Here is a 13,686-nt window from a genome sequence, read left to right as displayed (position 1 = left end):
TAGCATCCCTGCAGAAATCGGTGAGCGATTTCACGCTTGCAGCTCAGTCATTTCTTCAACAGCTGTGAAACCCGGGGCAGGGCTACCAATCAGAGCCCTAGACCCCCTGGGTAAGTTGATGAATTGCAGATTTACATGGGAGTATGCACCACTTAAGCACAATAGCGTGTTGTGTTGCAGAGGAGTCCCGTGTCTGTCTTTTTGCACCTATCCCTCCACTGCAGGTCAACAAGGAAACACAAAGAGGGAATTTTGTACTAAAAGCACATTCACGTCATGTATTTTTGCAGTGAACAGTGGATTATGTCCCCAATCACTGACATTGAAAGCTCAATAGGAAGGCCTCTTTCAGTGGTCGGTATAAAGAGGAGAAATGATTACAGCATGAAAACCCCCTGTTTCAGTGTTCATTTGCTTTAAGACATACTTGAAAATTGTCCTTTATGAAATTATTACTGTCATATTCTTTTCAGTCCTGCTTTGTTAATCATTCATTCTTATTTGAAGTCTGTGTCATCATGGTTTTTGTAACCCAGCTAAGCTCCCTGTGCCAGAGATCCTAACAGGAAAGGGATTTTTAACCCCAGCGCACTGCAGTGTTTTGAAAAATACTGTAAACAGTCATTAATATTAAGTGATTAAAAAAAGAAACATTTGGGTAATAAGATTAGTTTTACATTATTATTGCACAAGGTGTGACCTATATAACGACTATTACAACAGATGCAACACCAGAGGCGGGGACCTTTGCGTGTCCGCGCCCCTGATTGGACGAGCTGACCGGACATGACGTCAGCAGCGTCCGCATCACTTTTAATTTAAAACCGGAACAAACAAAAGAAACCAAAGCAAAGCGCAGCAGCTGACCGGTGTTATTAAACAGAAAACACACACGGTGTGTGTAAAATTGGCTTATTTAAGGGACGCTGACGAGCTCTGCTGTACCGCAGCTTGGAAAAAGAAATGGAGCGATAAAGATGACAGCTCGACATTAGCCAAGCATCAGGATTTTATGTTTTGATTTTATTTATTACAGGTCTTTTATTTTGTAACGCTCTAAGGTTCAATTTAGCGTTTCTTTTTATTTGTTCTGAGTTATAAGGACGGATCCCATTCTGCCATGTCAAGCCCGAGGAGGAGGAGGGAGAGCGGGCCGGCTGGGCTGCTGTACCCGTTGCTCGGTGCGTGTCTCTGGGCTGCGGTGGTCGGATACAAGCCGGTGATCATAGTGCACGGTTTGTTCGACAGCTCAGGGGATTTTAAAATCTTAGAGCGGTTCATTAACGAGGTGAGTGATCGGAATGAAGAGACACCGTTTCACTGTGGTTATTGTGTAGATATTATGTATAGAGCAAGACATCTGCATGTTGTTCTCCAGGGCTTGACCTTATACAGTATGTGCTGCGGGCCTTGCAGCTTGTATAAGCACGTTATCAGATAAACCTGGGTCCGCACAATGCAATATGTAATGTACCACCTTAGTCAGCTTTCATCATGATGGTGGAGCCAGAAGACTGTCTTGTAATGTAAATTGAATTAGCTTTCTGTAGTGTTCCTGCAGCAATACCACAGGAAAGTGAGTAGTTAGTGCTATAATGTAGGCTCATACATTTAGATGTATAGAGTTGTGCATGTGTTATTTTGGTTTAATATAATCTGTTAGTATTCTTTAATATTCTTAAATGTTGTCCATAATGTGTGTATGAGAACTATCTTGAGCCAGTCTGGACTTTTTGTTACATTTAATCTATGAGAATTAGGTGGTGTACAGGAGGTTTTGTTCAGTAAAGTTGCCAGTGCTTGTATTCATGATGTATATATGATACTGTAGTGTTTCAAACACACAGTGAAATGTGCTCTTTCCTGCTTTTCCTCTTGAATTCCTCCAAACTCCTCACCCACACCCTTTGAATCAGACCCACACTTTGAGACTGTGCTGGGCGCAACATGATTAGGCTCCAGATGTGCTGATGTTGCGTAAGGGAAGGTCTCTGTCATGACTCCGGCAAGGTTGATGAGGTTAAACCAAGATTAAGTTCCTCTTTTTCACCTCTGCTGTATTAGAAAGTTTAAGACTAAAGCCAGACTACAGACGTTTCCGGCATAAAACGAATTGAAAGCGGAAATTCAGACCACGCTCTCTCTGCTTCAGTTCATCTGTGCTCCTGCCTTCTTACCAAACAGCCCAATGAATCATCAATATTTCACGCACATCCTGATCAATTAGTAGCTAAACCTCCCCATGGACCTTTGACAACACAGGAGGTTTGGTTTGCCTTGCTTTTAATGCTGAGGTTAGCGTGTTGCTTCTTGTAGCTGTTTAACGCCTCATGCAACAGTATGAGGAATTATTTGCACACAGTTCCTCCCTGCTGCCCCAGTACAAACTGCTCTCTCTCCCGCAGTCTCATCCTGGAACAAACGTGACGGTCATCGACTTGTTCGACAGAAGCGCCAGCCTGCAGCCCATGTGGAAGCAGGTGGAGGGATTCAAGGCAGCCATTTACCCAATAATGCAAAACGCAGCAGACGGGGTCCACTTTATCTGCTACTCACAAGGTCTGTGAGTACATTTGTGCAAGTGCAATAGACACATAAATGTGGTATTTACTGAAGATTAGGAAACAGTCTTGGTATGTGTCTTTAAATTCAATGTCATTCTTGCAAAAACGTGACCTCAGAGTGACACATTATTCTGTACAATGTAAATATTTCCCATCTGTATTTAAAAGATGTAGCTTTACAAGACTCACTGTTTGCTGTTTTATTGACTGGGTCAATTTCTTTATGACTCTTTGATTTCTGCTTCAGTCAGAAGTTGGATTTCCCAACCAGCAGCTAAATGTCACAGTTAGTTAAAGCCAGGGGAAGAAATTCATATGCTGGTTAGATTTTCTGTGTCCAACATACGTGTAAATTACTCGTGAGCAATATTTACTAAAGTGTTACCACAGAACATCAATATTTCTGTGAGGAACTGTAGAGTTTAAATTATTTTTTCATCGTTTCACATGTTTTTATAGAATAAAGGTGAATGTGAAGAATAATGGTGCAGTCTTTAGAGTGTGTGCAAGTAATACAATCAAATGAAAGTTAATTGATTGATTGATAATTGATTAATCCTTTAAGCATTGCTTTCAAGCAAAACATTTCCTAATTCCAGCTTCTACTTTGTGATGGTTTTATGCTTTTCTTTGTCTTTTGTGAAAGTTACCTGGATATCTACAGGTTTTTTGGCGACATTTAAAGATGTCACTTTTGTCTTACAGAGATTATAACAGGAACTTTTCACTCCTTCTTGGCTTTTTACTTACGAAACAATCAAGTTTAAAAGAAAAGAATCAGATTTCAGCCCTGAATATAATAACTACGTACATTGTTGTGGGTTAGGAAATTAGTTCTCCTCACATTGTCTACTTAAGGCGTCATTAAGTTGCATTTTGCCTGGTAAAAAGCCAATATTTTCCAGCATCCAACAGTAACACACATACAGGATTATCTGTATGTATTAGTCAGGTGCTACACCTCTGGCAGTGGAGAAATTATAATATGAGGCGGAGCTGCCCTCACCCATCCCAAAGACGGAATAAGCAGGTAAAAAGAGTGATGAAAAAGTGTTTTTTGTTGACATTATCACAGGTGGGCTGATTTGCAGAGGAATCCTCTCCACTCTGTCTGACCACAACGTCCAGTCTTTCATCTCTCTGTCCTCGCCACAGGCCGGCCAGTACGGAGGTAAGCTCGACGTCGGCGCTGAACACATGATGGTGTTTATTTATTATATTGGAAAAATTATTTTTGTTATTTTTCTGATAGCTGTGTATCAAATGACAACCTGAAAGGAATTAATTGTGGTAATGAGCCTACAGAGAATCATCACCTGAATCTGCAGCTCACCTCCAAACCTCTAAAAACAAGTGGTGGGTGGCTGAAGCTTTATGAAGCTTCAGGGCTTCAAACTCAGCAGGACATTGCAAACAGCAAAGTGCTACTCTTGTTCAAAAGTGTGTTAAATGTCGATGTTGCTATGCAGTGAATCAAGTGTTTGCCAGCGCACCAGTGATGTTTAAAGCTTCATCGGTCACATTTTTCATTTGACACGAGCTCCAACACGTTGAAACAGTGACATTCATCCGAGTGTAACAGGCTTCAGTACAGTACAGTCCACCGCCTGCTCAGGTCCAAACAGCAGACAGACACAGCAAGCGACCAGCTGGTGAACACAGCCATTTAGCAGCTGAGGAGCCAGATAGTTCCCTCAGGAGTTGGTCAACACCTTTTAAGACTAAAACCAGAGAGGTTATTTTTGCTATTATTATCAAAATGGTTTTATTCTCCATCCTGATGTTTTGCTGCCCTCTCTTTGTTCCGAGTGACCTTCAACAGGTGGCCAATTCTTACACATTGTACCTTTAACATGTTCTTCATGCTGCTCTTTGTCTCTTGTGTTCTCTCAGACACAGACTACCTGAAGTACCTCTTCCCACAGTTTGTGAAGTCCAACCTCTACCACCTCTGCTACACTGCAATAGGTCAGAGGATATCCATCTGCAACTACTGGAACGGTGAGACTGCAACACTTAACTCTTAAAATGACTCTTTAAATGACATTCCTTAGCTTGTCAAACCTGAAAGTTAGATATTCAGTTTTCTTTAAAATTATGTCAGATTTAAAGACATGAGATTTGAGACATAATTATAATTTGCCCTCTCTCCTCTTCCTCCTCCAGACCCTCACCACAGAGACCTGTACGTGAACAGCAGTGATTATTTGGCTCTGCTCAACAGTGAGAGAGCCAACCCAAATTCAACAGGTCAGCACATTCCTTGTGGGTAAAAATCACCCATAAGTTTAACGTATGTAACTATCAGTGGGCGCATCTGACCACATGGCTCCTAAAAAACAATGTTAATAAGTCAGAAAAGGTTGTTAACATCGCAATGTCCTGAACGTGCTTCAACTTCAAATGATTTCCTTGTCACGAGGGAGTCATAGTGCTGAATATTTATCATGAAACATTATTAATTGTTATTATTTATGTGTGTTTATAAGAGGACAAATATAATGCAGTCAAGCACAACACCACCTATAACTATGACCTCAGTAATAAGTGTGTACACATTTATAACGGTGTCATCAAAACCTGTACTATTTCTGGAGTTCATGGCAGAGCTGTTGTACTGGATTGCAATATGTTGTACAGATGTACCTAATAAATTGGCCACTGAGTGTGTATTTGCTGTTTTACGTCTCAGAGTGGAGGAAGAACTTCCTTAGAATCAAAAACCTGGTGCTGATCGGAGGACCAGACGACGGAGTCATCACCCCCTGGCAGTCGAGGTGAGTTCATCTTCTGATCCTGACACCTGGTGTCAAAGTTTTGATCTCTGACACATCGCACATGTGATGTTCTCGGGGAAAAGTCAGCAAATGTGCGACCAGGACAGGAATACTTGCTGCACGTTTTTGCTTTTTGATTGTGAAGCTCTGGGTTTCATCTTATGCATCGTTAAAGCGTTAAAGGTTTTCTGCCAGATTCATTTAAGGTACACGGCTGCACGAAACTGGTGGAAAAATACGTCTAAAAGACCAGTTAATTCATTGAATAGAATATTGAATGTTCTCCTCTGTACCCCTGATGAAAGTCAAAACACTTGACATTAGAGTCTTTTCTCTGTTGCAGCTGAGGGGTTGTGTTTTCCAGTTTACTGTCATTCACACACAAGTTTGCAGCAGTTTCCTCATTTTTATTTTTGTTTTTTTTTATTGCTTTTTTTGGACTGTGGATGACTGTCATGTATTGCCCACACATTATATTCTTCTGTCTCTCTCACGATTTTTAGTCAGTTTGGATTTTATGACGACAACGAGACCGTCGTTGAGATGCAACAACAAGATGTGAGTGAAAATCATGCTACAAACACACATGTACAACACTGCTTTTAGTTTAATTTAGATTGTAATGTCCTTCATGGGATATTATTTAGCATTATTTTCATCTATAATTAGCTATTCATTGTGTCATGCAAAATATTACATGCTTTTCTAAAGGCAGCAAACTTGCCAGCAAACCGCTGAAACCAGCAGCGACTGCGCCTCAAAGGGCAATGGTGAAACAAGATTTATCAGACAAAATCAGAGCGACCATCTTTCCTTGTACATCGGGAATAATTTGGGCATCATTGTAGCCTATCTCGAAAAATAAAATCTAACCTTCAGAATAAATAATCTTTAGTTATGTACTGCTGAGGGAAAAGATACCCAGTTTGAAAGTGTGATAACAGTGAAACTTTAGAACAATGGCCTGTATCATATTCTTCTTTTTCCTTTCCCAGTTTTATTTGAGAGATGTTTTCGGCCTGAAGACGCTGGCGGCTCGTGGAGATTTGATCATCTGCACCGTTCCCAAAGTCGAGCACGTGTTTTGGCACTCGAGTGAGACGGTGTTCCACATGTGCATTGAGAAGTGGCTGGTGTAGAGCATAACTCTTAAATAGTGCACACACACAGAGATAAACACACACACACACACAACGCAGTTTTACAAACTCTTAACTTCCAACTCTTCCAACTCTCCGACTACTGTAAAGTATCCTCAGAAACATTTGTGAGTGTACTCTGAAGGATGTAATCTCATTTTCTGGATTGCATTTCTTAGAAGTAACTTGGTAATCGAACAGTGTTGCCTGTGTTTGTTTTTCCTTGTACCTCCTGTTGGTGTGGTTTGTGTTTCTATTGAGACGTTTTATTGTTTAGTAACTGCTCGGTCACTTTAAAAGGAATAGTTTGACATTTTGGGTCTTATTTGCCTTCTAGCGCAGAGTTAGATAAGAAGATTGATACCACACTCATGTCTGTGAGGTGTATATAAACTACAGCCAGCAGCCGTTTATCTTACCGTAGCATAAAGGCTGAGGGAAACAGCTGGCCAAAATCCTCCTACCAGCTCTGTAAAGTTCACTTACAAACACCTCTTGCATTTGTTTCAATTACATAAAACTGAGTGTAAAAGCGATTATTTGTGTTTTTTCACGAGAGGTTATGTGCTGGACTATTTCTTCCTGGAGTCTTGTCATCACTGTGAGGTTGCCAGGCAACCAGCGGAGACCCCAGAAAGCTGCAGCTCCCAAAAACACCATAAAACCACAAACTGTCCTCTTTACACTCCAGTTTTTGTACTGATTGAACGAACAGGATTGGTACGTGTTAATTAGTGGCCTGTAGAGAGCTCGTAGGGAGATTCTGTTAACCTTCGGACAGAGCCAGGTGAGCTGTTTCCCCCTGTTTCAAGTCTTTCCTTAAGGCTAAACTAAGATAAGCTCACAGTTCATATTTATGCTACGGGCATGAGAGCAGTATTAAATCCTCTGGTTTGATCCTCTGCAAAAAATGTCTAACTATTCCCTTCATTTTTTCTTAAAAACCTTGCTGCTGCTGTGGAACAAATCCAGCACATCACTGTGTGTGTGTGTGCTGGGGGCATTTGGTCAAACGCCATCAGGAGCGACAAATACAAAGGCTTCCATAAACATAAGGGATGTTAAAGGAGCACTCCTCCATAAAGTATAGGGACAGATTTAAAAGAGAAGGGTCAAAAATTAATGTAGCAGAGACTGAAATATCCAGACTTTTATTCCCAGGTGTAAGCCCCCAAATGCTGCAATTTCCACAATGCAACTCAACGATATCTTTTAGACCCTTCTGCTTGTTAAAAATCTGCATATTTCAAAATCCTCTCCTCTACCTTGTAATGCAGGCTTTTGTTAAAATTTGAAGTAAGCCCCAAGCTGTGCTTTTCACAGGCTGATGTGTTCCCCATGGCTGCTCTCCATGTGTAAAAAATGGCAGAGTGCCCCTTTAATTTGTATGGCTAAGTAAGTTTATTACTTAGAAATTTCAAGCCCACATACATACAGTGTTTCTCCGTGTGTGTGCCTGTGTGTTGGGTCACACATACCTCACAACACCACACAACACAACAGTGCCTGAGTGACGCTCTGTCATCTTGTCTACATGTACAGAATCACTGCCCTGCTCATTTTATGACGCAGTAGTTTATATCTTATTATCCTCCCTTTTTTAAACCGAGGGGGAATCATGTTTTCCTGTTTGTTTGTTTGTTTTTTTGGTGTGCACATCTAATTGTGGTTATTCTCATTATCATGCAGTGCTTTGGAGCTTTAGTAGATTAAGCCTTAAATTTTCCCCTCATGCCTCAGTGTTTCATGTCCCATACCGAAGTGCTATGGTACATTGCCTTTAGTGACGGTGCTAAAATGAGAGAGGGGAGAGCGGTGGAGACTGACGTAGAGTGACCAGGGAGTGGCAGTGCTATGTTAGTGTTTACTTGTCCACCAGACTATTGTACGTGGCAGTCTTTACCTCCCATCGCGTTTAGATATCTCAGGCGTTTGAGCAACCTTCCTGTTTGTCTGTCTCTGTCGCAGAAGGGATCGATTTTGAACTACTTGCATTTTGTTGGATGTTTGTGGCGTCCTGTTGTTCTTATATTTGTTTCTCAAAAGAAGGAGAATGGAAATATCTATCGTGTGATAAAATAAGAAGTGAATTACTATTTTAATGAGGAACATATGCATTGCACAATATTTAAGCAGGGGAGGGAAGTGATGTGACAATTTTAACTGTTTAAGTTGTTAAATTTGCAGTGTTATTTTAATATTGTTACATCTTTCATGTTTGCTTGTACAAATGGATTAACTGCTTTTTTAGGGACTGAAGGGATGTTCTCTGTGTTGGGTTTTCTTGCTTTACAAAGAGTAGATGCAGATACGGACAATTTTTTAAAACTGCTTTTGAATCTGCTATTTTGACACTGACAATTTCTACAATATTTGGGCTGCCAATGAAAATATGTCAAATGTTGTCAATTCCTCAATAAAAGACAGTTTTGAGCATCTCTTTTTGTCTTGATTAATGAAAACAGATTTTCTCTGTCGGGTTAGTCCAAGAAACACCACACGCCCTGAAATGAACCAATCTAGTACGTCAAAGTGGACGATTAAACATCCGGACTGGAAATTACCACTCATTAATGACTGATCAGTCGGGCTAATATAGTCACATATCACAAATATGACTCAACAGAGGGCAGTATGTAACAAAAAACAGTACAAAAATTCCACACAGGAAACACAGAAACAGTTTGTCATAGTACTATTTAGTTTTTTTAGATCTCTTTGTTATGTTATGTTATGTACTGCATATGAATATACTTACTATCCTCTTAAAGCCATGCTTTTTTCTTAATTATGCACAATATGAGACTTAATGTTGTTTTTGTTACTGTTATTTCAGCTTACATAATGTGTGTTTGTATTGTCTATATTTGTCATTGATACCAATTTAATTTTCGTTTATGTTTACTGTTTGAGTTATAATATTTGCTGTTGGGGTTTTATTTTCCAACTGTAAAATATTGGTACATACTGTATCTTGGTTGCAAGTCTTAATGACTTAATAGATAGATAGATCGTTAGATAGATAGATAGATATACTTTATTTATCCCAAGCTGGGAAATTGCAGTGCAGTAGCAGCATTACACACAGTGAAATAAGTGAAAAATTCTGAAATAAGACTATAAAGAGCAAACTATACATAATAAAATATCAAAATAGCGAGCAGTAAAAAAATTATATACATAATAATAAAATAGCAAAATAGTAAACAGTAGTAATGAAAAAGTATTGCACAAATGAATATCTACAGCAAATGGCAGTCAAAAAAGAATATCTACAGCAAATGGCAGTGTAGCTAATATAGTCAAGGGATATCAAAAGTCAAAAATGTTCGTTGTGGTACAGTACATAATGAAGATCTTGCATTATAATATTGTAGTTGTTCAGTTTTTTAAAACTCAAATATTGATGCCAGACTTATTTTTGTCTGGAATGGTTAATATATAAACGCAGGATGCCTACTTTCAAAATCACTGTTTTGACCAAAGGAAGACTGAAAAGGTGATGTGTAATCTTGCATCTTTGACAATAAATCAATCAGTAAATACTTTCTTTTTATTTGCATCACGTTGTCAGACTTCTGCTCCGCTTGTTCAGCCTAATTACACTTTATCTTGGTAAAACCAAAAGGTTAGTCATTCATAAAGAAAAGACTACACTTCCATGCATACCTTGCGCACCGGAAGTAACCCGCCTGCTTACCGGATATCTGGACGCGGCGCCCCGAAAAGGCCCTTTTCCGTCTCAGAGAAGTGTGGTACAGAACGGCGGACACAAGTGAGTGAAAAAATCACTTTTTGCTTGCTTCATATGTCGTTGAAAATATAATTCTCGGATAAGTAGAAGCCGCACTGACTTCGGCGGTCCGAGAAATACGAGGAAAACATGTCAGTTTTGCCATAATGCTGTTTTTTTTGTACTAAGTGTTGCCCTACGAGCACAACGGCGCCGAGCGTTAGCATGTGGCTAGTTTGCTAGCACATGTGGATGCGGCATGTTGATTAGCCAACTCGAAAAATTCCACAGTACTCCATTTCACAGATTGTAATGGTCGTATGGTTACGACTGCAGCGTTTTATTGCTGTAGAAAATGCAACTACTAGTTTTTAATGTGAAATTTCAGACTTTCAGATTTTCAGACGTTCGCTAGAATGTCAGTTGACATCGCTTAAGTTGGCTAACGCTACGTTAACTCCACGGAAACAGGCTTCACGTAGGGCCCTGCTATGAAAGTGTGGCTCAGTTTTTGACCTGTAATCTCACTTTGCATTTCAGTAAAGTGATCTTTGTTAGGAACAAATGTCAAGGCATTTGTTTATTGTGTGGGTGAAATGTCGGGTAGGGTAGGTTAGCTTATAAAGGGTTAGCGCTGGGCAATGTATGTTAGCTAAGATGTCGATCTCTATCAACGTAACGTCAATTGTGTGGGATTAGTGTGATTTATCATATTTGCCAGTGTTGTTAAACCAACAACATGAACGGTTATGTTTCAAATTGGTTCAGAACTGATTAAATATGTGGCAGTGTTCGGTGACAATGACAGATCCAGTTTGATTTATAATGTTGGCAGCATCAACTAGACAACTGACCAGTTTGTCTCATTATCATTGGAGAACCTGATGTGATGTTAAAAGTCAAGTTGCATATCGCTTGTGGTGTTGAGCTATTTTTCTTCACCTTTCCTGAACTTAATTTGACCGCCAGCTTTTTTTTTTAAATCCTCAGTGACTGAGTGGGAGACTGCCCCAGCTGTGGCTGAGACCCCAGAGATCAAGCTCTTCGGAAAGTGGAGCACCGATGATGTTCAGATCAATGACATCTCCCTGCAGGTAAGTAATAGAGACATATGCTGCTTGTGTCAACTGTGTATTACAAGTACTGTTTTATCAATGTAAAGCGAGGCTAGAGTCACGCCTGGACACTGACCTGTTGACCTGGTGTGCTAGAGTGCTCGCAGAGGAAACTGTCTCTGCTTATTCATTGGCTGTAGTCTGTTGTGGCCCGGTCAATCACCAACTCAGACACACTACCTTTTCATACATGCTGTACCTCAACAATGCTGTCTTCAGATATGCATAAATAAGGATTCTTAAACCACTCCTTGTGCACTACAGGATTACATTGCTGTGAAAGAGAAGTACGCCAAGTACCTGCCACACTCTGGAGGACGTTATGCCGCCAAGCGTTTCCGTAAGGCCCAGTGCCCCATCGTGGAGCGTCTGACCAACTCTATGATGATGCACGGCCGCAACAACGGCAAGAAGCTGATGACTGTTCGCATTGTCAAGCACGCCTTCGAGATCATCCACCTGCTGACTGGAGAAGTATGGACCACTAGCTTCTACAACAACTGTCGCTAAAGCTTATTGTGACCTAAAACGATGCTCAGTATGTATAGCGTGGTTAAGACAGCACAATCAGATCAAGATGGATATTTGAAAGGCAGCAATCCACCAAAAACCACAGCGAAGGGTGAACTGTGATACAGGATTAACAGTCTTCAACTCATGCTATGGGACAGGTTATCACAGTGATAAAACACAGGAGGTATTCATAGTTTTTTGCTAAGTTTTTGCCTGTATACACGGAAACCCAGACTTTTTCAAAGGAGAAGATTGGTATTACTTGATTTTCATACAAGTTTAGTTCCCACAGATCCAATAGTTGTTTGTCCTGCTCTAAAGACACTATACAGCACTCAGATAATGCTTCTGCTAAATGAACTTGTAGAGACAATTACAAATGAGCTGTTAATTATGCCACAAACACCAAAGTAACTAGTCAAAAAAATCAGACTACAGTTTTGTAGTTAAATTACCAGATTTTTAAGTTAAAAACAAATTGTTCATGTTATAGGGCACTTTACTGAAGTAGCTGCTGTCAAACACAGACCAGTTTTGGAAATATTACTGTTGGCCAAACACAACATTGAGCACTGTTACCAACACTTCAGGTTTCAATAGATATCCAGTATCATGGATATATTTCTTGATATATATATATATGTATATATTTCTTGGTTTCTTGAGTATTGATTAAAACTTCTTACTACTTTAAAATTTTGCTCCCAGAATCCCCTCCAGGTCTTGGTGAACGCCATCATCAACAGCGGACCCCGTGAGGACTCCACCCGTATTGGTCGTGCTGGTACCGTCAGGAGGCAGGCTGTGGACGTGTCGCCCCTCCGCAGAGTCAACCAGGTAACTCATTTATATTAAAAATAGTAGTTTTCCATTCTGGGTTTTTCTAATTGATGAAAATTTGGTGTTGTCCTTTCACATGTGTAAACAAGTGGGAGGAAGAACTTTAGTGCAGTGAACATGAATCAGATTAATTAGCATTCATTGATAGAGAGCTGATAAAGTGGGAGTGACACAGTATGTTATTTTAATCCTTGTTGACATATTCTTTATTTTACCTTTAAATAATCCTCCAGTCTCTATTACTGAAAGCTGCTGTATTCTCTTGAGCGGAAATAACTGTTGGATGCATGAAGCGAGGCTAGAGTCACGCCTGGACACTGCCCATTGTCCTGGTGTGCTAGAGTACTCGCAGAGGAAATATCTTTGCTTATTCATTGGCTGTAGTCTGTTGTGGCCCAGTCAATCACCAACTCAGATACATTACACTACCAGCCAGCGTTTGTTCCACCAGTGAATTTGTCAGCCTGTCTCACCCACTGTCTGTCTCGACTTGTAGGCCATCTGGCTGCTGTGCACAGGAGCAAGAGAAGCTGCTTTCAGGAACATCAAGACCATCGCCGAGTGCCTGGCTGATGAGCTGATCAATGCTGCTAAGGTAAGAGTTCATCCACTTATTGCATGACCACTCTAATTCAAAGTGTCATGTAGAATAATTAGCACATTACAGAAGACTCATGCAGTAGGATTCCTACTGTTACACCCTCATGATGCTTTTATGTACTTGTTAGTGGTGAGAGCTAAATCATGACCTGTAATTAGGGTGAGAAATGCAGTCTGTCACTCTAGTCGTTGAATGTGGAATGCATGGTGAGGTTTATTAAGCCGAATTTCTCCTCCTTTCAGGGTTCATCAAACTCTTACGCCATCAAGAAGAAGGACGAGTTGGAGAGAGTTGCCAAGTCCAACCGTTAAACATGTTTGCTTTCTCACAAAACGAATAAATTTGAAGAAATTTCTTTTGCTGCCTTGGGTGCTTTTTTTTAAATTAATATACTTGTTCACACA

At 40.3% G+C, this 13,686-nt stretch overlaps 2 protein-coding genes and 2 non-coding genes across 4 annotated transcripts; all 4 read left to right on the top strand.

The window, feature by feature from the left end:
- Positions 1 to 843: 843 nt before the first annotated feature.
- ppt2b (palmitoyl-protein thioesterase 2b) lies at positions 844 to 8,910 on the top strand. The gene is made up of 8 exons (XM_041955259.1): positions 844 to 1,288; positions 2,406 to 2,559; positions 3,640 to 3,735; positions 4,458 to 4,565; positions 4,731 to 4,814; positions 5,257 to 5,341; positions 5,845 to 5,899; positions 6,337 to 8,910. The coding sequence occupies exons 1-8, from the start codon at positions 1,121 to 1,123 to the stop codon at positions 6,478 to 6,480; spliced, it is 894 nt and encodes a 297-aa protein (XP_041811193.1). The 5' UTR covers positions 844 to 1,120; the 3' UTR covers positions 6,481 to 8,910.
- A 1,288-nt stretch (positions 8,911 to 10,198) lies between these two features.
- rps5 (ribosomal protein S5) lies at positions 10,199 to 13,637 on the top strand. The gene is made up of 6 exons (XM_041955284.1): positions 10,199 to 10,255; positions 11,204 to 11,307; positions 11,593 to 11,802; positions 12,550 to 12,678; positions 13,178 to 13,276; positions 13,525 to 13,637. Coding segments are annotated over exons 1-6 (612 nt in total). The 5' UTR covers positions 10,199 to 10,254; the 3' UTR covers positions 13,594 to 13,637.
- LOC121620178 lies at positions 11,374 to 11,507 on the top strand. Its single transcript, XR_006007554.1, has one exon. It is a non-coding gene; the product is annotated as a small nucleolar RNA SNORA3/SNORA45 family (small nucleolar RNA).
- LOC121620177 lies at positions 12,973 to 13,104 on the top strand. Its single transcript, XR_006007553.1, has one exon. It is a non-coding gene; the product is annotated as a small nucleolar RNA SNORA3/SNORA45 family (small nucleolar RNA).
- Positions 13,638 to 13,686: the final 49 nt, after the last annotated feature.

This window comes from Chelmon rostratus, chromosome 16 (genome assembly GCF_017976325.1).
Source record: "Chelmon rostratus isolate fCheRos1 chromosome 16, fCheRos1.pri, whole genome shotgun sequence".
NCBI classification, from domain to species: Eukaryota; Metazoa; Chordata; class Actinopteri; order Chaetodontiformes; family Chaetodontidae; genus Chelmon; species Chelmon rostratus.
Note: the sequence above shows the minus strand (reverse complement) of the source record. Positions and strands in the feature narration are given on the sequence as shown.